The sequence below is a fragment of the Lissotriton helveticus genome, chromosome 6 (genome assembly GCF_964261635.1).
Source record: "Lissotriton helveticus chromosome 6, aLisHel1.1, whole genome shotgun sequence".
Classification (NCBI taxonomy): domain Eukaryota; kingdom Metazoa; phylum Chordata; class Amphibia; order Caudata; family Salamandridae; genus Lissotriton; species Lissotriton helveticus.
In genome coordinates this window covers 2059406440-2059433391 of record NC_136067.1, presented here as the reverse complement: position 1 = coordinate 2059433391, position 26952 = coordinate 2059406440, and the positions used below count along the sequence as shown (strand labels likewise).

Below are 26952 nucleotides of genomic sequence, written 5' to 3'. Positions count from 1 at the left end.
TTCCACAAAAGTGTAAGCATTAGGACCAGGAGACAGCAATCATTTTCATTTTGTAGTTGAGGGTCAGGGTAGCCCAGGATTATGCAGGTGAATTCTCTGGTTGGTTCAGTGTTGAAGGTTATTGCAAAGGTGAATCCAGGGGATTGCAGAATGGCTGCCAAGATAAAGCAACAAAGGGAGCTCCTGGGTATTAGGATCGCAATCAGCGGACATCCTGCAATAACCCCTGCCATCCAAACCCTCTTCTGCATATTCTACTTTTGAAAAGCCTCCAAGATAGCATTTGAAGAAACTATTCAATATCTTACCGAATTCGTCTGAGCAGCCAGTCATGGTATACAACCTTCCTCAGCGATAAAATGGTCGCCTTCGTAGCTTGAGGCAGTTGTGATTGCAGGTCTGCGCCGCCGGGCTTCTTCGTCGGGTGAGAACTGAGGAATGATCCACCGCAGTTATTCCCGACAACATCTGACTGCCGACCCTGTCTGGTGAGGTAAGCCGACATTTGCAGGCATCTGTTTTGGCTGGTGCGGCCGGGTGAGCGCTTTGTCAAGAAGGCAACCCGCTGGCCCACCTTTCCCCCTGCCCGATGTAGAGGGCTTAGATTGAAGTGCCATGCAGCCTTTCTGGTGGCCTGCAAGTCACCAGATCTGCATGGTAGCATGGGATCTGCTAGGAATGGATAAGTAGTGACAACTCTGAGGGGTATAGACAGGAGCATTGTGTCTGCCGCCTTGGGACGACATATGGAAATCAGAATGAGCACTGCCTGTTTGCTCTGCACCCCGTGCTCCACTGAGGTACGTTGTGGCTTGTGGGCTCACCCCCCCTTACAAATGAGTTCTAAGGAACAGAGTTCACTGAGGGGTGAGGATTGTGGGCCCGAACACTGTTGTTGATTCAGTATAGAGTGATGTGTTTGGATCGTACAATTCTCACATTTCAGGGCTTATTGTAAGCCCATCTCTCCAGCTCAAACAGACTACCAGGGGACAAGAAGGCTGTTCCACCAGATTACTCAACATAGCCAATAATTACTGCCTTTGTCCAAGAAAGTCACAGAAATTAGGAGCACTCTGGGCCATTTGAATATTCGTGAATAAAAAGGTAGGACTTTAGCCCAGGAAAGCCATAGAAGTCAAAAGAGGACTCTAAACCATTTGACTTGTATGAAAGTAAAGTAGGACTTAAGTCCAACTATGTAAGGGTAGCGACCATGTTAGAAGGAAGTCTCTATAATGTATCGGCAAGCCTTAATCAGATCTCACTTTGCACATTCCTTTCACGCACGGGGTCACATATCACTATTTAGTTACATCTAATTTTACCTACTATTTGTCCTTATAAATTCAACTGCGGACGCTGACAGCTGTTATCCCTAGACTACATAAATAAAGGAGTCACTTGAATAGTGTCCCATTATTTGCCCAGTTTTTACTCTATCCTTGGTCTCCCTTCCCACCGTGGCTCCAATTATCACTAGCCCTAACAAGGACCTTATGTCACAGGTGGGTCACAATACTTTTTAAGATTAAATACCCTCCAAACTAATCAAAAAACAATGCTAAGAACTTCAAACATAATATATTCAAAAGGCACCTGGAAATACTTATCTCTGATGCATACTTCAGCACGCCTAAAGGCATTGTCATTAACGACCTAATCTTCTTCACGGACAGAATATTGGAGAAGATCCTTAACATCCATGCTCAGTACCAAATCAATAAAGAAAACACCTCACAGTTTTAGACTATCTATTATTCCCTCTCTAATTTTCAAAGCTGACCTCGTCATTTCCATACACAACAATCGCATCATTCTTATTCAGTCATCGGATCAAAACCTAGAACAATTTAGCAAATTCTACATGAGGATTAAAAATTAAATGACTAACAATGTAACTCCTTTGCTACTACAAGATCAATCTCTAACAACTTCAGTGAAACCCAATGCGTTGCCACCAACGCTACCTCCTTCATGCCATCTTTATCTTCTACCAGAAATCAGGTGGACCTTACACAGTGCACCACCAGGGAATTCTCTGGGGTCGAACCAAGGCTGCATATAGCTTCTATATTATTCCCATACCCCAACTCATTGAAACTCTCTGATCCCTCTAAATATATGGCTGTATAACACCCCACTATAGTTTGCAATAATAACAATCTAGGGAACTTATGGGCTTTTACCCTCTCCACCTCAAATACAAACTCGTTCATAGGTAAATCCCTCTCCTGCAATTTGTCCACCAAGCTATGAGTCTCATCGGACTTCCAACCCAAGTCACCCTGTGAAGGTATCAATGTGATACCTCTTTCTAGCCAACTGTCACCCCACCTCAAACATGCCATCCATGATCCAGCAATTGCATGTCAACAATCCCAATATATTCCTCCTCTCTTATGAGGAATCCTCTATTCCTTCTTCCTCTTTCCTTTGGATGGATCACATTCTCAGCCTACCACCATAGCACCCATAAACGCGATAAACCCACCATACAGTGAGGATAGGGTGGCTGACATCAAAAATGATCATAAATTAATGAAAGAGAGCCTCCAGATCTTATTGCACTTCTTTTTAAAAATAGAGAAGCTGGGAGATCTCAGAACGACTTCAGAGATGAATGAACCTAACCTCTCCTCAATGCTCAATTACTTCTAAAGAAAAATCTCAGCCAGGGATGACATAGGAGATCCTCACTGGAATTCTCGCCCATATCCTAACAATCACTCCAGACCGAATAGGGTTACCGTTACCGATCACTTGACTGATGTAAACATTCATTCCTTAATACTATCCTACGAGTCAGTTCATATTGAATCTGCTCCCTCTACTTTAAATATACAAACTTATACTTCCAGTCCGTTTAGGTAACCCAGTATCAACATCACACCTCGAAAACGTTGTGACCAAATCTCACATCAAAGCGATGATTATTAACTGTAGATCAGCGGTAGGACACGCAGCTGATATTGCAGACATCATAGTTTTACATAAACTAGACCTCCTGATCCTAACTGAAACTTGGTTCAAGGAGACTTCAACACCAATCCCGAACATTCTAGTTCCCCCAGACTATGACATAATTAGAATGGACAGACTAGTGAAAATTGGCGGTGGCATTGCTTGCATCCATCGATCTAGTCTCTGTTTGAGACAGATACACTCAGCACCAATGTCCTCCTATGAACACCTGAAACTCAAAATCTTGAACAGTGACAATTAATATGCACACTCCACACAATCTACCACCCCTTGGAGATAACTCTCTGTTCACTGAACAAATGATGGAGACCATATCAGTGAATGTGGACCAATTTCAACCTGCATTGGAACAACAAAAATGATCCATTAATTTGCATCTTCAAGACCTTCCTCTCTCACCTGAATCTCACCCAATGTTGCAACAAACCTACACATAACAAATGTTCCACCCTAGATCTTATCATAGCCAAAGATAACATTTTACAACTTGATGAGATAGCACCTTGCGACTGGCCAGATCACCTCCTAATCTCATTTCACATCATGGAAAAAGTGCTTATCAGACAAGGACAACCTTGTAAAGACAAACAATGGTCCAGAGATCTAAGAAACATCAACGTAAATGTTCTTACCAATATGAGAAATCATCTTCTTCCGCAGCCCCCCAACATGTGGCAAACCTGGACGAACTCACTAATCACTACATTCATTCCATGATGGATATTTTTCGATGCACTTGTTCCTCTGCATCTCAAAAGAATCCTTAGCAACCATTTAAAATCTCGGTTCAAAGGCTCCCTTAATAAGGAACGATGTAAACTTAGGCTCGCTGAAAGATCTTGGAGAACTTCTCCTTCCCTAGCTAACCTCAACTTCTAAGGAAAACAAGAAATGCTTATAATAGATATATACATAGCGCTAAATCAGATTAATTTATGTTACAGCTTGACAAGGCCAAAAACAGACCTAAAAAACTTTTCAAAATCATCAATCAACAATCAAACCAACCCTCTAATCAACTCTTGACACTTAAAGACTCAATCCCAAGCAGTGAGCAGTTCTCAGCCCATTTCAATGAAAAACCAAGAAAGATCGAATTAGATCTGCAACTCTTCTTACCAGACAGACAGAATCAAGCTCACTACACCCCTGCCTCAGGGTCACCTTGGATGAGCTCCACCTTGGATGAGCTCTCCTCTGGTTACTTCGGTTGCCTGTACTCCAAAAAATGATGCCTCTTGAAATACCTTCAAAGTATCGGATGAAGCTGAGCTGTTTAACATCTTAACTGTATTAAAATCATCAAATCATTTCAACGATCCTATGCCCACCAAATTCTTCAAAGAGCATACCTCATCCATTTTCACTCTCTGGTCAAAGATGGTACACAAATCCCTCACGCAAGGCCTCATTCCAGATTGCCTCAAGATTGGACAAGTAATTTCCATACCAAAGAAAGTTAAGGCAGACTTATCTGATGCTAAAAACTTCCAACAAATTTCTAATATCATGACCCTATCCAAACTACTTGACAAATGCGTGCATACACAACTCTGTAATCACATTGAACATTTTCAACTCCTTGACCAATATCAGTCTGGCTTCAGATCTTGACACAGTACAGAAACCACTTTAATACACATTGTGGATGATATCCTCAGAATATTAGACCAGAACTAACCTCACCTACTAATAATATTGGATATCTCCTCAGCGTACGACACGGTAAAAAAAAACAAATTAATTGCCCTCCTTGAAACAAGGATGAGGTTATCATGTTCAGTGTTAAATTGGTTTATCTCGTTCCTTCAAAGTAGAACTCAAAGATTCAAAGTCGACCACGATCTTCCCAACAGTGAACCAGTCTCAAATGAGGTTCCACAAGGATCCGCACTCTCACCAACTCTTTTCAACCTGTTTCTGGAACCTCTCACCGAAATTCTGAAATGGACTAACATTCGATATCATATGTCCGTGGATGATACTCAATTGTATATGACATTTTCTTATCCTTACAACATCACTCCTCTCAACTATGCTCTTTTAAAAACCCAACAATAGTTATTTCACAACCACCTTTTGCTAAATTCACTCAAAACTGAATTTTGCTTGCTTGCCCCCACAATCATACTGCGCCAATTCAGGACTGGCTCAAACAACTAACACCCCTCAACTGCAACCCACATGTTGTTAGCTCCACTAGATCACTAGGCCTAATCTTGGACAAGTGCCTGAATATGCAGGATCACATCAGTTCTACAACAAGAGAAGCCAATCATCAACTCTGCACATTAAGGAAAATCAAACAGTTCCTACTGCCCACTGAATTGCAACAAGCTGGCCAATCCCTTGCTATTTCCTGTTTCGACTACAGAATGGCAACCCTGGCTGGGCTTCCCAAGGCTAAACTGGACCCTATAAGGGCCACTTTAAACTCTGCTGCCAGACTCATCACCAGCTCAAGAAAGCGTGACCACATTACACCTGATCTAACCCAACTAAACTGGCTTTCCCTCGATGCAAGGAGCAGGTATAAGGTAGACTGCTTGATACACAAAGCACTGCATCAGAATACGCCCATTTACCTGGCAAATAAACTTGAACACTCCACTGGCTCCCCGTCGAGGCGAGAATCACCTTTAAGATGCTCACCCACGTACACAAGGCCCTCCACGGCACCGGACCAGCATACCTGAACAGCCGACTCAAATTCCACGCACCCCAAAGGACCCTACGATCAGCCCAGCTTTCCTACGCTGTGGTCCCCCGCACCAGAAAGACCAGATCGGGAGGCCGCTCCTTCGCCTTCATCGCGGCCAAGGCATGGAACGCCCTTCCGCTCCACCTCAGACAGACAACATCGCTCCCCATCTTCGCAAGAAACCTCAAAACCTGGCTCTTCGACAGACCCCCTCCTTGATGGAATGGAACCTGCACCCCCCAACTCCCCCCCCACCCCTAGCGCCTTGAGACCCTTACGGGTGAGTAGTCGCGCTTTAACAAACTCCTGATTGAACTATCGGATGGGAATCACGCACTAAGAAGTTCAAACACTCTACTGTGAAACTACCAAAGTTCAAAAAGAAGAGAACTAACAAACGCGCCTTCTCCGGTCTTTCTCCGAGAATATGGAACGCTCTTCTGACAGAAATCAGAACAATCCCCTCGACCTCTACTTTTAAAAAAGTAGTCAAAGGCCTGCTCATGAATAGCTACATGCGACTATAGTATTGTAGCCTCACAAACTATCTTTACGGGACTTTGGAAAAAAAAATGTTCATCCACCTCAGCTACCTTATGGAAAGTTTTGTGCTGATCGGTCAAGTGGGAGTGCAAGAAAACAGGGTTTTCAAAACACATTTTCGCCATTTGTTTCTCCACAGGAAAATTAAATGCAGCTACAGCCAAAATGGCTGAATTAAACTACACCAAATTTGGCAGAAAGGAAGATCATAGTCCAGAAAGTGTGCTGTTTGTGTACTTCCATTCAGTAGTTTTCGAGAGATTAAAGTTAGAAAAACATCAACATTTCAAGCCGCGGAGGATCCGTGGAACTGACACATCTATCAATCAATTAATCAACCATAGCATTTGTAAATCGCACTACATACCTGTGAGGGTCTCAAGGTGCTGGGGGGAACGCTGCTACTGTTCGAACAGCCAGGTCGTGAGGAGTCTTCTGAAGGTTAGGAGGTCTTCGGTCTGCCGTAGGTGGATGGGGAGCAGAGCGGAGCTGGCGAGATGGGGTGTAGAGGCTGAGTCGGCTTTTGAGGTACGCTAGTCCGGTGTCGTGGAGTGCCTTGTGTGCGTGGGTGAGGAGCTTGAAGGTTATCCTCATGTTGATGGGGAGCCAGTGCAGGTCTCTCAGGTGGGGTGTGATGTGGCTGCGGCACGGGATGTCGAGGATCAGGCGTGCGGAGGCGTTCTGGAAGCGTTGGAACTGTTTCAGGAGTCTGGCCGCGGCTCCTGCATAGAGTGCGTTGCTCCTGCGTTGAGTACTGCTGACGAGGGCCTGGGTGACCGTCCTTATAGTTGTGGTGGAGATCCACTTGAAGATCCTGCGAAGCATGGAGAGGGTATTGAAGCAGGAGGAGGAGACGGCATTGAACTGTTTTGTCATGGAGAGTGTGGAGTCGAGGATGACCTCCAGGTTAGGAGCGTGGTCGGTGGGTATAGGGGATGCTCCTAATGCCATCGGCCACCAGGAGTCATCCCAGGCTGAGGGGGTGGAAATAAGAATGAGGACTTCCATCTTGTCCGAGTTCAGTTTCAGACGGCTGTTCCTCATCCAGTCGGCAACGGCCTTCATTCCTTCATGGAGGTTCGTTTTGGCGGTGTGGGGGTCCTTAGTGAGCGAGAGGATCAGCTGGGTGTCGTCAGCGTAGGAGATGATGTTTAGGTCGTGCCATCGGGCGACGTGGGCGAGCGGTGCCATGTATACGTTGAACAACGCTGGGCTGATGAATGATCCTTGGGGTACGCCCCAGATGATCTCAGTGGCTTTAGAGCGGAAGGGTGGGAGGAGGATGCTCTGAATTCTTCCGGAGAGGAAGGAGGTGGTCAAGTCCACGGCCTTCTCTTGGATTCTGGCATCGTGGAGGCGTGCTTTTAGTGTGAGATGGCAGACTGTGTCGAAAGCGGCTGACAGGTCCAGGAGGATGAGGGCCGCGGTTTCTCCGTTGTCGAGCAGGATCCTGATGTCATCGGTGGCGGCGATGAGGGCAGTTTCGGCGCTGTGGTTGCTACGGAACCCGGACTGGGACCGGTCCAGGATGTTATTACCCTCGAGGAAGCTGGTCGCTTGTTTTTTGATGGCCTTTTTCGATGAACGGGAACAGGAGCAGGGAGATGGGTCGGAAGTTCTTTAGGTCTTTGGGGTCCGCCTTGGGTTTCCTGAGTAAGGCGTTGATCTCTGCGTGTTTCCAGCTCTCCGGGAAGGTCGCTGTCACAAAGGAGATGTTGATGGTTTTCCAGAGGTGGGGTGCAATAGTGCTGCTGGCTTTGTTGAAGATGTGGTGTGGGCAGGGGTCTTCTGGGGAACCGTAGTGGACGGTGTTCATGATCTTGATGGTGTCGTCGTCGTGGATATTGGTCCACGCAAGCAGTTTGTGTGGGTGGTGGTCGTGGGAGCGGGGGTGCCGGCGGTTGCTGGGGTGCTGACGGCGTCAAAGCTGTCGTGGATGTCTGTGATCTTGCGATAGAAGAAGGTGGCCAGTGAGTCGTACAGGTCTTGTGACGGTAGGATGTCGTTGGTGTTGGAACTGGGGTTGGAGAGTTCCTTCATGATGCTGAAAAGCTGTTTGCTGTTGTGTGCGTTGTTGTCTATGCGATCTCTGAAGGTGGTCCTTTTGGCGGATCTGAAGAGTTGGTGGTGTCGGCAGCTGGCATTCCTGTGGGCTGTGTAGCTTTCCGGTGTTCTTTCACGGGTCCAGTTTTTTTTCCAGTTTTCAGCAGGTTTGCTTGGAGGCCTGGAGGTCTTTGGTGAACCAGCTGGCTCTCTTGCTGGTCTGGGTGTTGGAGGGTTTCTTGAGCGGGGCGAGGATGTTGGCGCAGCCGTCGATCCATTGTCTGAGGTTGCGGGCTGTGGCGTCGGGGTCGGTCGGGTCTGCTGGTGGGCTCTGGGCGAGGGTGGTGGTTAGCTGGTCCTCAGTGATCTTGCCCCAGCTGTGGCGTGGCATCGTCTGGGTGTGGTGGTGGGTTTCCGGAAGGTGAAGTGGGTGCAGAGGTGGTCAGTCCAGTGGAGTTCGGTGGTGCAGTGGAAGGAGACGGGGTGCTTGCGGAGAAGATGGGGTCAAGCGTGTGACCAGCGGAGTGAGTGGGTGTTGTGATGAGTTGTCTGAGTCCGAGGTTGCCGAGGTTGTCGATCAGGGTGGAGGTGTTGGAGTCATTGTTGTTTTTGATGTGGAAATTCAGATATCCGTGGAGGATGTAGTCCGTGGAGGCGAGGGCGTGTGTGCTGATGAAGTCGGCGATGGAGTCGCTGAATTGTGGTCGGGGTCCGTGAGGTCTGTAGACGAGGGTGCCTCTGAGGGTGGTGTTGGGGTCAGTGTCGATCTTGAAGTGCAGGTGTTTGGCGGTGCTGAGGGTGTCGTCGGCGTCTGTCGAGATTTTGAGGGTGTTTGTGTCGACGATGGCAATTCCTCCACCTATGCATTGGTGCAGTCCTTGCGGGTTATCTTGTAGACTTCTGGGATGGCTATGGCGATGTCTGGTGCTGAGGTGGGGGTTAGCCAGGTCTCGGTCAGGAAGGCGACGTCTGGGGCCTTGGTGTCGAGTAGGTCCCAGAGTTCGACGGCGTGTTTGCGGGCGGAGCAGGTGTTGAGCAGGATGCATCTGAGGAACTTGGGTTCTTCGGTGGGTCGGTTGGCGGGCCGGATGCTGGTGAAGCTGCAGCGCTTGCAGGAGATGGGTCCTTGGTTGCACTTGGGGGTGGCTAGGCAGCAGGTGCGTGACCATCCGGCATTGATTGCTTGGAGGGTGCTGGAGTCATTGCGGTGGTGTGCGTCGTGGTGAGTGCAGAGGCCAGGGGTCCAGGAACGGACCGGCGAAGACGGGCTTGCCTTAGGCACGCCTTCGGCCTCCATGTGAGGGGGAGTGGGAGGAGGAGCTGCTGGGAGGCGGGAGCGGGGTGGCGAATGGGAGTTCTGGGGGGCGGGGCCGCAGGGGACACAGCAGCGGGAAAGGAGCGTGGAGCGGGGGATACAGAAGGCAAAGTGGGGCACAGAGGGGCCCAAGAAGTACAATAAAGAACGACAACAATGCTAACCAAGCAGATGGGGCGAACGGGGGATACACAAGGCAATGGGGCACAGAGGGGCACAAAGTACAAGGGAAAAAAGCTATTCACGCCGGCACAGACCAGATCGAGCAGCAGCAGCGCTCAGAGCACACAGGAGGGCTGTGTGGTGGTGCGGAGGAGTGACCTGCCTGATGACAGGGTCAAAGGTTGCTCTCCTCACCACCGCGCGTCCTCCATATGAGGGGGAGTAGGAGGGAGGAGCAGCTAGGAGGCGGGAGCGGGGTGGCGAATGGGAGCTCAGGGGGGCAAGGCCACAGGGGATACAGCGGCGGGAAAGGAGCATGGACCGGGGGATACAGAAGGCAAAGTTGTGCACAGAGGGGCACAAGAAGTACAATAAAGAACAACAACAATGCTAACCAAGCAGGTGGGGGTTAGCGGGGTATACACAAAGCAATGGGGCACAGAGGGGCACAGAGGGGCACAAAGTACGAGGGAAAAAAGCTTTTCACGCAGGCACAAACCAGATCGAGCGGCAGCAGCGCCTCAGGGCACACAGGGCTGTGTGGTGGCACGGGGGAGCGACTTGCCTGGTGACAGGGTCAAAGGTCGCTCCTAGAGATAAGATCTGATTTTTTCCCACCACATCAAAAAAGATGTGTAGGTAGCCATTTTAGGACTCTGGGAATGAGGCCCCTGCCGTGAAAATAAGTTAAAAAAAGATATAGATATTTCACACAGATAGTTATCCGCAGAGCTGACAGATCTAGAGATAAGATATGATAGGCTACCTCCACATTAACAAAGGTGCGTAGGTAGCCATTTTAGGAATCAGGGACAGAGTCCCTATCCTGGAAATAAGTTTACAAAAAGATATAATGTAATGTAATGTAATGTGTATACTTGTAAAGCGCACTGTTGCCAGCCGGCGTCCTGGCACTGTATACCGCTGGGGAACCCATCCTGGCTTTCCCTGTGGGATGGTCCATGCTGGGAATCCCCAAGGTGGAGCCAGGCATCCCGGCGTTGATGGGGCCGTTGTGGAGATTAGGCAAGCTAATACCCAGAGTTGACGAGTGGGACCCCTGGTTAGAGTAGGCACCGAGGCGAGAATTATCGAGTCCGCTGACCCTGGTCCACGACCCTGCCGCGTCGGGAATCGAACCCTGGTCCCGGGCCGACTGCTGCTTCCGGGTCTGCCGCCTCTAACCAGTGAGTCACACTGCTCCACTATAAAGAGGCAGACTAGAGATACCCTGTTCATCTTGGTCCAACAGGGGTGGCCCTGAGCCAACAAATGGCGATTATTTCATGGGACCATTCTGAAATTAATCTGTGCATTTCAGCTTTGGAGTTGCTTTGGAATGGTGAAGGGTGAAATAGAAATAAGAATCCTGGGATGTTTGTTGCTGGAGGATAGTGCTTGTGTATAGGCACAGCCAGTGTTAGGTAGATGTAGGGAAGATGTAGGGAAGGTTGATGTAGATTGTTGAGGATGTGACGTTTGGTGTTTTTGGGTAATGTGGCACGGAGTTATAGGATGGTAGGTGGTTGGGCTGTGTTGTTAGGGTGTAGAAAAGAGGAAATTATGTTTATTTTGCCTCCACTATGATTTCTGATAGGTCACGTATCCAAACATTGGAAGGCTTCTTCTCACCAGGTTTATACTATCTTCTGGTTCTAGTTTCTGGGCCTTATGACAAGGTCTGGCAGCCCACATATTGCCAGACTCATGGGGCGCAGAGGTGGCAGTCGTCCGACCGCCCTATTACTACTACCGGAGGCCACTGCAACCGCCAAGCATCAGAAATCCCTGCTGGTGTTTCGGCAGTCTTGTGGCCGCAATATGCTTGGCAGGACCACCACAGTCCATCCAAGCATATTACGAGTTTCCTCACTGTCACAGTTTTCATGGTGTTGGACTACCTTGAAAAGTGTGGTGGTGAGATAATGTGTCTCTGTGCCACAAGGTGCATGCAGGGGGCACAACATGTGTCTCGCTGTGTGCAGGTACTGAGTTTGTTATTCCCATTGCGGTGCCTACTTCATAGGCAGTGCTGTGGGAATGCCCAAAACGCACCTGCCAGACAGGAAAAAAAATCCTAATCTGGAGGGTGTTTCACCCAACGATTTGGTAGCGTTCCTTCCCGCACTGCCAAACCTTGTAATAAGACCCTCTGTCTTTTGTGATATTGAGTTTTTACCTTTATTACTCGTGTTTACAAATACTTTCCACTTAAAATTACACTACACTTACATTTATATTACGGTAACCAGAAACAATGTACCTGGTCATTAGAAAACGCAGAGACTCTAACTGAATCCACTCCCAGCATCCTGCCTCTTTACTATTGAGGTGTTTCATTTTATTCCATAGATTTGTCTATTATCATTGTCATATTACCTGAAAACCCTTGTACCAAGGCTGTATGTACCTCATCAGCAAGAACAATAAGATGCAGATGCAGTAACAGAAACAAAAACACATAAAATACAAAAAAGAAATTTAGCTTGTGGGCCTGACCTGGGAGTCTCTTGTGTTCCACACAATAGCGCTAGCATTGACGATAACTTTTTGACCCTCTGGAGCCCCTTCATCAAATCTGCCCACGTTTATGAAGCCAAAGGTGTTGTTCTGCACCTGCACATTTATAATGCTGTATACCGCCGGGACGTCGCCGTTCTCATCAAACAATACCTTGTCACCAGTTTTAGTTGTAAAGTGGACGCTTTTCACGTAATGAAGAACCTGTATGTGTGAAGAGCACAGGGACAGAAGTGTAACATGACACAATTACCATAATGAACATCAAATCACCAAAATGCCTGGGGTAGCGGAAGTGACATCACCCAAACTTTGACCTTCACTTTCACTCACACACACATGCTTACATATACACACAAGTTCACACTTACACAAACCCTCTCTCATATAAACACACTCTCCCCAGTACATACAAACAACATACATTTATGAGCATTTTGTTTTTATTTTCTGAAGATGCCAGAGGTCTTTTGAAAAATGGCTCTTTATGAAGGGTCACCCCAAACTTTTCTGTCTACTCACTTTCTATTTTTGCTGATTATTTTTGTTGACCAACTCTTCGCGACTCAGTCCATCGTTTTTGGAACTGGCACATCACCCCCATTGTGTGGAGAAAATCGATGTATCCCCTGACTGTGGTATCGACATTGGCATATTGCTTGTCTGCACCCCTCATCTTGCTGTTACCACCAGGTTCAAGGTAGTGTGTTCTGCGGGCCTGCATGCCTCCTGTATCTGGCCCGTGCTCTTTCATGGTCAGCATTAACTCTTGACTTTGCCCAAGTCTAGCGTAACCAGATAACCCCTATTTGGCGCTAATTGCTTCAAAACCTTACAGGCATTTTTATTCTTTATAAATTAATACATCAATTTCTACTTATTGTATTTTTGTTGTTTTGGTCTTGATTTATTCATAACATTATTGTCTATTTTTCTAACCAGTTGTGCAGTCTTTTGTGGCGTTTTCATTGTGTTATTGGGCATTGTGTTGCAAAAATACTTTGCACATTGCCTCATAAGTTAGCCCTCCCTGTTCAGTGCCAAGAAACCAGAGTGTGAGCACAGGATCATTTATGGTGTATGACTGACTTACCCTGATTAGGAGTGGGCTCCCTAGTTGGGCAGGGTGCATAACTCTGCCAACTACAGACTCAATTTCTAACATTAGTGGCAGTGATGGTATGGGACTTCTGTTTGTGCAGTTCCATACAATGGCTCCATGCATGTTTTCACTCTATACCTAAGGCCAATTTGAAACCTTTTCAATTCTCCATAATTGGCTTTTTCAATTTCTTCTGGAGAAGCAGCATCTGCACCTGCAAAGATATTTGTTGAGCTGGCCAAGCTGAAGGCCTACACTGTGGTCCAGCTCAAAGACTTTAGTAAGGGAGTCGACCTGTCCACTAAAGACTTCACCAGGAAGGTGGAGCCGCAGAATGCACTGAGAGCCCAGGCAGTGAAACTGTAATGCATGGGCTGTGGCCCCAGGAGAAGAGCAGCAAGAAATTAAGGAGGATGAGGAGCTGATCCTGGATTTTAGGTGGAACTGGAACTGCCTGTGAAGAGGGAAGCCAGCATCTGGTCTGGGGTAGTGGTCCTCCTGAAGCAGGGAGCACTGTCTCATCAAATAACCTGACCAGAGAGATGCTGGGTAGGAGGTAGGACAGAAAGCTTATTTTGGAGTTTGGTAGGTTGGAGAAGGAACATGCTCTGGATGAGAAGAGGCTAGCTCTGGAAGAGAGGAAACTGGCCCATGAGCTAAACCTCAGAGAGCTGGACATCAAAGCACTACAGGTGGAGTCCAGCAGTAATGGTGGAGCACGGGTTTGCAGAAACTCCGCTGGCAGAGCGCAGTTTGCCACCCACCCCTAGACACAAGCAGGGGGATCCTGTCTGCCAAAAGAGATGGGAACCCTACAGGACTGGCTAATGTGGCTGCAGGGGAAAGAAGTCCCAAGGGGCATGTCATAGACCATGCCCTGATCTCCTTCGGTGGGAGATAGACTCAGTCATCACTTCAACCAGATGACTGTGAATGGGATCGCAGTCACTGCTCCGAGGGATACCGGGGCTAGCCAGACCATGGTTGGGGAAAGTCTAGTCTCCCCAGAGCAGTATACTGATCACATGTATAGGGTGGCTGCGGCCCAGGGGCAAGATTTTATCCACTCCATGGCTCTGGTGTCCCTAGACTGGGTGGGAAGGTGACTCAGTGGAGGGTCGTAGTTAGTCCCCAGATACTCATTGACTGCATACTGGGGAATGAGTTACCCTTGGTGTTGGGAGAACTAGGAGGGTCTTTCACCACTGGCTTTCTAACAGTTCAGTTTTCTGGGGGTACCACTCCCAGACGAAGGGTACATAAGCCCAGATGAAAGGGAAGGGCAAGGAAACACTCACCCCTGACTCCTGTTCTGCCTCAGGGTACAGACCCTGGGTTGAGCAACCAGTTTCAGACTACAACTAGGAGTTGGCAGAATTTGCATAGTTGCACTACGCAAAGCTCCGCAAAATGGTAAAAAAACTCTGCGAGCACGCAAAAGTTCTGCAAACACGTGGAATTGCTTGTTTCGCCCGTTCGCAATGCTTTTTTCCTGTTTGCGCGAGAAACTAAATAAGGGGTTAAGCCCAAATCACTCTCCTATACATGAGCAAGGGACATCAAAGATGTATATCAAAAAACAAAGTAGTACAGAGGGATCAATTCAACATTTATTTACATACAAGGTACAATTAATTACCCTGATGTTCTCAATATTATTTACATATCCTGTATATCCATAGGTCAAGAAAACGTATATACGTGTCAAAGGACGGGGTAGGGCACAAATAAACAAAAATGTATATATAAACTTCATAAATGTTAAACAAAAACAAAACACTCTTAATCACATTTAAATCACATTCATATCAGTATGACAATACATGATACATTATATACACAACATATACAATACATATATAAATCAAATGATATATTCAAAAGGAATATACCCTTAATAGAAATAGACTATCATAGTGTACACTCTAGACTAAAAGTAATACACTCAGGAAATCCTAATTGCGCCAGAGGTGGAACACCCCTAAAAAATAATTTTGTAGGTGCTATACTCTTTTAAAACCAACTCAACACTTAAGGGACTCCTCGTTAAAGTGTTGACGCAGTCGCGGTTGCGTTTCAGCCGGTCATTTCTATAGGCTTCATCAGGACAAGGGTATAATGTCACTAAAACAATAATAATAATCATTGAGAACAACAATAAATGATTAGCAGTGCCACAATGAATACGCACAAGTAGGGAGGAGTGGGGAGGGAGTATCTTTTATAAGCACCAAGGAGAAACGGGTGTAAGCCACGGGATACCGTATAAACCCTCCCACGCAGACAGAATGTGAAGTCCACCACGGCAAATGTACGCCACTGTAAAGCCTCACAAAACAAAAACAAAACCCTTAGTTGCTATAAACTTACGACTTCTCAACTGAGGTAATATATCCGCAGTGCGGGGGCGAACATCTCCGGCATCATGGGAGGCAGAAATCTTAATTTCACCAGCACCAACACAGAGGTAATATATATACCCAGAGTGGGGGAGAACTTCTCAGACATCAAGGGATGTAGAAAATCCTTAATTCACCAGCACCGACACAGTCAAGGGCTTATCCATGTGTGAGGCACCTAACATAGCAATATTCAATAACACTCTTCTTGGCACTGCATAATCGCACCTGGGCTTACACTCTTATTTACACATAAAGTTAAATAATGTACCAATAGCTCAATCCAGTTCTCTAAATACCTGCTACTCAATACAGGGAGGCAAAGGGTGTCTAAATCAATGCCCATAATTCATCTCTGTCATTTAGCCCCTTAGTAGCAGTATGGTATCTTTCGATTAGCCTAGCTTCTGTTCAATTCAGCCTCATCTCCAATTCTGCCTTGTTACTTGCTTTAATTACTACTAGCACTGTCCAGGTTAATTCATCTTCACTATGTCCAGAATCATTGAAATGTTGTACCAGCGGTGCTCCCTGGGTCCTACATCTTCTACGAGACTTATGTTGGCAGATGCGCATTTTCACAGATTGGGTGGTCTGGCCTATATAGGCGAGACCACATGGACACATCACCACATACACCACATTTTTGGTGTTACAATTCGAAAAGGACTGCATGGTGTGGGTCTTCTCATTAATCACAATCGATTTAGAGTCTGTGGAGTTGGAGCAAGCGCACAGTTCGTACAGCGATAGTGTCCAACCAAGGCTGGTAGACCTAACATACTTCAGGTGTCTTTTTTAGCCAACGGTTCCCTGCTTCCTCGAACAAGATGTTGTTTAAGGTTTTTTCCTTTCTTGAAGGCAAAGAGTGGCTTGGGGATACACAGGTCATTTGTTTAGCTTCAGTTTTCACTTTGGGGATAAGTAGGGTTTCACGAGGCGTATACCAAGCCCTTTTAAGGGCAGCTTTAACTAATTTCCTCGGGTAGACTCTCATACATAATTTCTTTAACAGGGTCTCCCCGTTATCAAAGTAATCGTTCTTATTTGAGCAATTACGGCGGATCCGTAAAAATTGCCCATAGGGCAAATTTTCTTTCAGACTCCTTGGGTGTCCACTTGTGAATTCCAAGAGAGTATTCTGATCGGTCGGTTTTGTGAAGAGGCTGACCTCTAGTTTGCCATTATTATTAAAAATCTATAAATCCAAAAAGTTAATTCTGTCTCTACTGAAGGTTTTAGTAAACTTTAAGTCAGGAGTACACAAATTAAGCCACACATGGAATAGGTCAAGGTCTTCTATATTGCCGTTCCATATTAGAAATATGTCATCGATGAAGCGCATCCACCTCAACAAATGGTGTCAAAATGGGGTCGCTTCATCGAAGACATACCTCCTTTCAAATTGGTCCGTGATGAGGTTTGCTATCTTTGGGGCGAAACAACATCCCATCGCCACTCCTTTTACTTGCAAAAACATCTCACCCTAAAATGAGAAGAAGCTGTTTTTTAGGCAAATTCTAGCCAAGCCCAAAATGAACTTAGTCGGGTCCTGATGAAGCCTGCACCTTTGATCCAAAACCAACTCCATAACCAGCAGCGCCTCGTCCTGAGGGATATTGATATAAAGACTCTCGATGTCGAAGGAGACCAACACCTGCTGGTCTCCATCGAACATCGAGTCTTCAATCTTGTGGAAAAAATCCATAGTGTCCCTTATGTAAGCACGAGTGGCACTAACAAATGGTTTTTAAAAGGTCTCTATATATTTGGCCAGAGGCTCAAGTAATGAGCCACAAGCGGCAATAATCGGGCGCCCAGGAGGTTTTACAGCCTCCTTGTGCACTTTTGGGAGTACATACAAACTAGGTATTTTTTGCATTGAGGAATTTAAATACTCATACTCTTTTATACTCAAGTACCCACAGTCTAATGCCTGTGTAGTTAAATACAAAATCTTGGCTCTCAGCATTGCAGCTGGACTATCCTGAATTTTGCGATAATGTGTAGGATTACCCAGTTGTTTCAACACCTCATTCTCGTCATCATTCCTGTCCCACAGCACAATTCCCCCTCCCTTGTCTGCAGGTTTTATTACTGTGAAGGGGTAATTGGCTAGATTGATTAAAGCAAGATATTCTTGTTTATTAAAGTTAGATTTATATGAGATTTTTTTTCATATTCATTTTATCTAATTCCCTCAGAAATTTGTTTTCGAAGAGTATAATTTCATCTGGCATACTAGCACTGTCAGGGCAGAAGGTAGACTTCAACTTCAAGCCACTTACATTCAATTTTGGAATCTCATTTTGTTCTAAGAAATAGGTCTTCAACCTAATCTTTCGCAAAAACTGTAATACTTCGGTCTTAGTATCAACAGGGTCTTGTACCACTAAGGGAACAAAAAAGGCCTTTTTGCAACACTTTAAGTTCCCACGGGGTCAACAAATGTTTGGACAGACTATATATAGGCATAGATTCGGTATTACTCATGGTGGCTTAGGTTACAAAACGGGAGCTGTCCTAAGCTCAGCATCCCCTCTGTAAGTAACTACTGCCTGAATACTCTCTGTCTGGTTCGGAAGAGATTCTGATCTTAAGGGGGTTGGAACTGTGGGGGCCTCCATCCTCTCCTGAATCCTCTGCGACCCCCTCTGTCTAAAAAAGGTGGTGGGCGTTAGGATATTAATAGAAGGGTTGGCAAGGTTGATAATAAGCACCTACACCTTGGTCTGAATCAGACGATGAATCGGAAAAGGTTCACAATCTGGTGCGTGATCTGCCCTTGTATTGTGAATTCAAAGCACCCAGATTAATGTTTTTAAAGAAATCTTCTTTAAGGTACGGGTATACCTGATCTTGATTGAAGTTCTTCATATCCCTACTTAGTTTAGATGTTTTTAAGTTCACTGTATGGGTTTTGAAATCAGCCAAAGTTTTGTTAATGCTCTCTAAAAGAGCTTTGGCATCTACAATGGTGGAATCTCCCTCTATCTCTTCCTCCAATCTCCTGATCTCCTTCAATTCCTCCTCACTGATACGTAGAGCAGTATTTATAGATAGAGCTATCCAACCACAGGAACATTTAGTTCCTACTCCACTGAAATCAATCAAGTATGTTTTATCATTAAGGAAGATCACTGGGATATTTTTAACCTGTAATCCCACAGGTATCGTATTAGTCTTCAAGTATCCCAACAAGACCTCTGCGTGCAACTGGGTTCTTGTATTTTTCTTTCTTAATTTAATAAGTCTTTCTCCTTTGTCAGAGCTGAGTGGCCTATCTCCTACAATATCAGCCCCCAAAAGGGAAGGTATTTGTTTCAATCTATTTATCTCCTTTTCTTGTTTGCGAACACTGTTTGCTTGCTCGGAGAGAAATATCTCACAAACACGCATTTTGAAAGTGCGAACAAGCAAAACATTTTGCAAGCCGCGGATTGTGGAATTTTGGCCAATTCTGCGCTCTCCGCAGAACACAAAATTACCCAAATTCTGCAAGCGGAATGGAATTTACCGCCCAGGCCTACTATCAACCCCAAACTCGTGGGAGGTGGAGTAGAAGAAATTTGCAAGACCCCTTGGGCTTCTGCCCACCACTCTGAGAAGCCACAGAGTAGAGAAGCCCCTGGATGGGCTTGGGCCTGGCAGTTGACACTGACATCTGTCTGTGGCCTCTGTTGGTTGCTGTCCTTTGGGTCACAGTTTGGGTTGGGGCCAGATGTCATACCCAAGGGGTGGAATGGGCCACATCACTTTGTTGGCCATGTGGTACTGTCTACCTACTGGGATGCATTGGTGAGCAAGTTAAATGTAGGTGCTGCACAGATGGGTACCTAGATAAGGAGGATTAGCCATGGGTTAGCTCAGTGGCCTCGGAGGGATCCAACTGGGTTCAGAGAGGCATAGATCTGGCAATAGCCCCTGCAGTAGTTGTCCATTGTCCATGTACTATCGCCCTAAGCAGGAAATTCCATCAAGGTATTGATTAATCTAACCTGGTCTTAGGCTGGATGTGGGGTCGAGATGGAAAATGCTTTACCACTGCTGGCCAGTGGTAAAGTGCATGTGCTTCTCCCCTAAACATGATTACATTGATTTAGCCACAATTTGGACACTTAATGTATCTGTAAATCACTACTAGAATGTACTACCTATGTCCAGTGCCTGTACATTAAATGCTAATAGTGGGCCTGCAGCACTGAATAGGCCTTCCACACATGCAGCACTTTACACATGTTTCAGGCCTGTCCCTGCAGAGCCTGTGTGTACAGTTTTACTGTCATATTGGCTTGGCATGTAAACCCCCTTGCCAAGCCTTAAACTCCAATTTTATTACACATAAGTAACCCCTAAGGTAGTCCCTAGGTAGCCGATAAGGCAGGGTACTATGTAAGTAAAAGGTAGGACGTGTACTTTTGAGTTTAGCAAGTCTCATTAGTGAAAAACACCCCAAATTCATTTTTTAACACTGTGTGGCCTACTCCTCTCACAGGTTTTCATTGGGAATGCCATATTACACTTTTAAGCTGTAATTCCCGATTGGAAAAGAGTAGCTCGATCATGATATATATCTTTGAAATGGCAATGATTAATCCTCTTTACTGGTAACATTGGATTTAGCATTACTATTTTAGAAATGCCACTTTCGGAAATTGGACATTGGTCTCCTCTTAAAGCTCTGTGTGATTGCAGCCTGTCTCCAAAACACATCTGGACTGGGTGACAGCTTGACTTTGTGCATTCACTATAGACAGCCACACAAAAGGGAAGGTGATGTATGTCTGAGTGCTCATCTGCATTCTGATGGCTCATCTTGGGTAGGATGGGAGAGAGCAGCTGACACCTGTACCTGAATAGGCAGTGTTCTGTCCCCACACAAAGGGTTGATTACCCCCACAGTAGTGAATCTGGAGCCAGGCCTTGAAAGAAAGGACCTCTGTGCCTGTTGTGTAGTTCCTAGGAGTCCCAAAGGACCTGCGCATTTTGGATGACCTAAACTGTGGGCTTGGTGTCCAACCTGACTCTGGACACCCCCACAGGATATTTCAGCCATTAGACAAGCTAGCTCCACAGTGCCACCGCCCCCCCTGTATTTTACAGTGGCGTAGGTCGTTTCTGACAACCACTGAACATGACAACTGTGATTCCTCAGGGATCATGGAAAACAGTTCAATACGTTTCGCTCAGACACTTGTGCTTGCTTTCTCTCAGAGAATACACAGGGTGGCAATTAGGACATTTCAATAATTATTTATTGGTCCAGCTACAGCCTTGTGAAAAACATATGTGCTGCGACAATCAGGAGACAGAAGCATACGAAAGAGATTGCTAGTACCAATATCATGAATAGTAGATACATTTCTACCATTGTGCTCATAAAATGAACTGAAGAAGTTCAGATTAAAACAGTAGCGCTTGCATATTCCTAAAATGCGCGCCCTAGGTAATTTGCCTAAATGTACCTAGTCTAGCCTGGATGTGTAGGTGTATATGCATATAGGTATGTGTATCTGTAGTCAAGGAACCCTTAGGGAAGAACCAGACCCCTCACTTGATGGTTTAGAATGAAGGAGCCCATCTCTGCATTGAGGATGACTACCCACAAGAGATGTCAATTCAATTCAATTCAATTAAGCTTTATTCGGTTGTAGCAAACAGCCATAAAAGCATAGTATACTTGTAAATACATAAAAACACAATTTAAAAATGTGATCTTCAGGGTAAAGTGTCGAAAGGATAACAAGTTCATTGTGGCATCATGCAATTTCGCCAATTCTCCTAATAACAGGAAAAAAGTCACTACAGTAATTTTTAGGGTGAGACTTCGGAGAACAACACTTCAACACGACTATATATAAAGTGCGTGGTGCTTAAATGAGAAAGTTATGTTAAATTTAAGATCGGTAATTAAACAATTAAAAAACAGCAATCGTTCGCTGCAATATGTTAAATACTAATAAAATCATATTAAACTTTAACAGTATAAACAGGTTGTGATAAAAATAAGCACCCCATGCTAATCCAAGTCTTGCCTATGCCTAACGACTAAGTTCAGGAATTTTGCTATCGATTTAGCAAAACACTCCGCGTCCAGAAATTGCAGGGTGAGAAAGGCGGGACGGCACTTACGTAGGCCCATGGTGTTTAAAATCGGTGTGAGCCAGCGTCTCCTCGATTCATGGTAGAATTTACAAAACAGTATTGTATGAATCGTTGATTGGGGGGAGGTATCATCGTAAGGACAGGGTTGTAAGATCTTTGCCCAGTTATTAGTTGTAGGGAAAGTAACCAAATGATGAAAAATATCTAGCCTAAACCTAGTTAATAAAAATCTTCGATAGCCTGAGAAGATGAAAGCTAGGTATGGCTGGACCGTCATAGTTGTTTGAATTAGTAGCGAGTGTTGAACTGTCACTTTGGTTACCTCACTAGACAGCCTCAGGGATTCTAGATGAGCTAAACAAACTTTTTTGAACAGCTTTCTCGGCAAAACAGCAATTGAAGTGGGGGAATGATAATATTGTAGCATACCCATGTCATTGAAGAATTTCCTAATATATGCAATCCATCCAATCTCTTGGCATTGTCTAAGGAAATGCAATCCTGTATAAACCTTTGACAAAGAGTAGTTTCACTACTAGACCAAATGCGGTGCCATAAAAGAAGGGGTTGGATTTTGATTATATCTGTTAAATAAGACAGGCCCACATCCAAATGGCATGCATATGTCGATATGCCCCGCGGGACTGCGAGTAGAAATCTTAAAAAACTGTTTTCTACCCTTTGGACCGCTTCAACCTTCCCATATCCCCATACGCCAGCCCCGTAAATTACAGTAGCTAAGCATTTTACCCTATAGATCTCTATAAGCTCGGCCGTAGGCCGTCTACCCAATGTATTTGCAAAATTAACCAAAGCAACTGTCGCCCTCATTAAAGACAGCTTCCTAGACTCAATAGCGTACTTCAAGGTGGATTTATGATCGAAAACAATGCCCAAGTACGGATAAGTAGTAGTGCTCTCGAGTTTTTGCTTGTCAATGTAAATTGCCTTTATGTTCTTAATCTTAGAACCAGCGGACATAACAACAGTTTTTTTAATATTGATCTTCAGGTCCAGGTTGGCCATAAAGGTACAATATCTCACGAGAGCTCGCTGTAGTTCCATGGGGGTACGGGCTAGAATCTCGGCGTCATCCGCATAGAGTAACACCGGTATTGGGCGTTTGTTAATGGTGGGGAGGTCCTGGCACCCTGTAACCATGGCTTGTTCCAGGCCGTTAGTGTAGAGATTGAATAGAAATGGGGCCAGGACGCCGCCCTGCCTTACTCACCTCTCTACTCTGAATGACTTTGTTAATTCCCCTCCCACGCCATACCTGACTCTAGCTGTGGCGTCTGAGTATAACTCGCGTAGGAAAATTACGAGGGACTCCTCTACTCCCACGTCGGCTAGAATGGTCCAGAGCTTGGTGTGACTGACGCAGTCAAAAGCTGCTGAAAGGTCGACATACGCCATAAATAGAGCTCCCCCTTTTGTATTTACGTATTTGCCTATTAGAAGAGACAAATTAAGGGCTTGCTCTGTGGTACCCAAACCCTCTCGACACCCAAATTGCAGATTGGATAGAACTTTGTTATCTGACGCCCACTGCTGGAGACGCTCGAGGATAACACGACCTGACACTTTCCCGAGTGAGTCTAGCAGTGAAATAGGCCGGTAACACAAGGGTAATTGGCGGTCCCCTTTTTTTAAAAATGGGGACAAGAATTTACTGGGACCAAGAGTCAACGAGCCCCAAGGCACATGATGCCTAAAGAACCCTACTTAAAATTGGGGACCATAGGTCCATTTTAAATTTAAAAAGATCAATTGGAAACCCATCAGGGCCTGGTGCCTTTCCATTCCTGCTAGCCAACATTGCAAGCTCCACCTCCTCATGGGATATGTGTATGGCTAACGGGAAGGGATTCAGCTTTGTACTAGAGATAGTCAAAACTGGGGACGTTTGCGGTGCGATTAGTGGGAGGCCGAATATCCGCTCAAAATATTCAACCCACAACTGCTCATCAATCGCAACGTCAATACTGAGGTTAGCCCTTGAATCTGATAGAAATGGCGACTTAACGACCTTCCAGATGTCAAGAGATGTCAGACCGTTGTATGCCAGAGGTTCATCACTAAGGAACCCCGTTTCAGCCTGGAAGGAATTCTCCTCTAATTTGTAGGAGGGAGTGAGGTTCTTTTATACTAAAGTGTCAACTCGATATGTATGTTTGATGTTTAGAAAACAATCATAAATGTTTTGAAAAAAATCACCAATGTTTTTCTAAACAAATTTGATCATGCACAGCTGGCTGTTGGCCAAGGATTAAAAAGTAGTGACCCTTATACAGAATAAATCTACTTGCCTTGGGACATGTTTATGTAGAGCCTGGTGTTGTGGAGAGAGGAGCAAGCTACCAGGTAAAGGTTCACCAGTTCAGAATTGTTATTGTCATGTGGATGGGACAATGTATGTACAAATGGGGTATACATCAATGAGACTATCCCAAAAGACATGACAGACCCTTCTTTAAAGTCACCCCCACTTCAAAGGCATAACTGGGTATAAGTACTGGATCTCTGACCTGTAAAGAACATCTATTAGAAGAACTACTCTGCTGCTATAAGGACTGTCATGCAGCTGTACTTCTGCTCTGGAAGAACTGCTTTTCTGTTGTGCTGCCCTGCAGCCTGCTGCTCTCTAACTCTGCTGAGGGAGAGCTGCACCCTGCCTTGAACCAATAGGGATCCCAAAGGGCTTTTTGGCTTACCTCCTGTTGTTAGAGTTTCAGGGATAACAAAGTATCTCCACCTGCTCCTGTGCCTGATCAATTCAAAGTGGATCCAGATACTTGCTCCAGAAAATTTGACTTATCTCCAGTCTGCGTGCATCAGTACCGGCACATGACCATGTTGTGGGAGCAGAATCAACACATCGCAGGCGGAACAAGCACAATGCCTAGAAAACTAACAGAATGGAACCAATACATCGCCGCTGCTGCAGTTTGGGAGAATCAATGCATTCCCTCGACTGCATGGAGAACCCGACAGATCGTCTTCGGAACCAATGCTTCTTGGCTCAGCACATCGTCTTCAGAACCGATGCATTAATACCACTGCATGAAGAAAATCAAATCATCACCTCGACTGAAAGATCCACATTGATGCATCGCTTTTCTGCACCATGCACCTCGCATTTGCGACCAGGATCAAGGTCCTGTGTTCATCGGGCCTGCGTGGCTCCATCACAGCCAGACTGAACTCTTGATTTTGCCCCCATCCAGTACACCTAGACAACCCTCTTTAGGCGCTTTCTGCTTGTAAGCGCTACAGACATTTTTATTCTTTACAAACTCATATCTCAATTTCTGGTTATTATATTTTTGTCTTGATTTATTTATAAAATGGTTGTCTGTATTTTTTACCTGGGGCAAAGTCTTTTTTTTGGTATTTTTATTGTGTTACTGTGTGTTGTGTTGCACAAATACTTTACACATTGCCTCCTAAGTTAGGCCTGTATGCTCAGTGCCAAGCTACCATAGGGTGAGCACAGGATAATTTATGGTGCGTGACTGACTTATCCTGACTGGAATTATGGTCCCGACTTAGACAGGGTGCATACCTCTGCCAACTAGAGATCCAATTTCTAACAAGGCCATATTTCAGCTAATTAAACTTCATTTGTATTTCAGTAGTAGTGAAAAATATACTATATATATACATTATGTAGTATTTGTGTAGTAAAACAAATGCACAGAATACAAAGAGAATTGAGCTCCAACCAATGTCTTTAACTTCCTTGTGTTCCTGGCACTGCTTTTGCCACCTCTGAAGGCAAGGGCCGCATAAGCATTGCCAGGGGTCGCAAGGGGCATTCAGATTCAAAAGTTTACATCTGTGGCCCATGGTGACCCCTAAATTGGGTCCATGATTACCATTAGCTTAATTCCTCTAATCCTTGCTCTGTACCGATGCCAAAAGACACATCAAATCAGCAGCATAAAGGTTATCAGATTACTTCAGTGCATTTGTACACCTTTTTTCCACCCCACCTCTCATCTCTCTTTGTGTCCCTCTCTACTCATGTACATTTCTTTTTTTCTGTTGGTAACAAATGGTATCTTGAATGTAACTGGCTCACAAAGTCACTCTGAGTTCCACTCCTACATTGCCTAAATTATCTGAGGGAGGCATTTAATCTATTGAAAAGACACCACATTATTCAACTTGGTATTCATCAGTTTCCTGATCTATGTTTTTGTTCATCACGTTCACATTTTTACAAATGATTGCACCTTGTAACTAACAAGTGTTTCATGATTTCTAGGTTGTTTTTCAGGGCTCTAATCTTAACCAATGCGAAACCACCATGTTATTTTTTACATTTTAGAAAATATGTTTTCTGTGATGTTTACATTTAAAAATAATAATTTCTTTTAGAATAGATGTGCACAATTTTAATGAAGGAAGTGACATCTTTAGTTGCTGCTGCTCAGGAGATGCATTACCTCTTTCATTGGGTTTTCTTGTAAAGTGAAGCATGCCATGGTGTAGTAGGCTCAAATGATGTTGTTTGGATAAACTATAGATTTAAAAATATTGGGGAAAAGAAATGTCAGAAAGTGAATATTGTGACAGACATATATTATGATGCTGAAATATCATTGACAAGAATTTCATTTTTTGAGATAAGTGATATTGTTTTCACTAACATAGTAGGTAAAAGTATAGCTTTTTTCTTATTTAAATGTGATTTAGTTGATATAATAAATTAATGTGTTTACTATTGTTTATATAAATGTTATTAGTTGTTTTTGAAATATATCTTGTAATTAATTTTAAGTGATTTAGAATATTTGCATTAAATACTAATAGTAATTTGTAGTGTCATAGCAGGGTGTTGAGTTTGTAGGGGGATAGGTTAGGAAGTTGATTAAGTAATACATAATTAAGAATATTTGAAAAATTTTATTTAATGATAGGATTGATATTTATTATGTATTTTATGTAATTCTGGTATATTTTAATTATATGTTATTTGCGGGCTGTTAGGTTTTAATTGAGTATTCATTAAATAACAATTAATTGTAAATTGTTAATTGATTGAATTGTAATTAAGTAATTAATGGAATAC

At 44.8% G+C, this 26952-nt stretch overlaps 1 protein-coding gene across 1 annotated transcript in view; it reads right to left on the bottom strand.

Annotated features, from left to right (window-relative positions):
- The window catches only part of LOC144762986 (vomeronasal type-2 receptor 26-like), a 150781-nt gene that overhangs the window by 88458 nt on the left and 35371 nt on the right, over positions 1-26952 (bottom strand). Inside the window, exon 5 of the mRNA XM_078648300.1 lies at positions 12249-12473. Within this exon, the coding sequence (XP_078504426.1) occupies positions 12249-12473 (225 nt within the window). The remainder of the gene's footprint in view (positions 1-12248; positions 12474-26952) is intronic.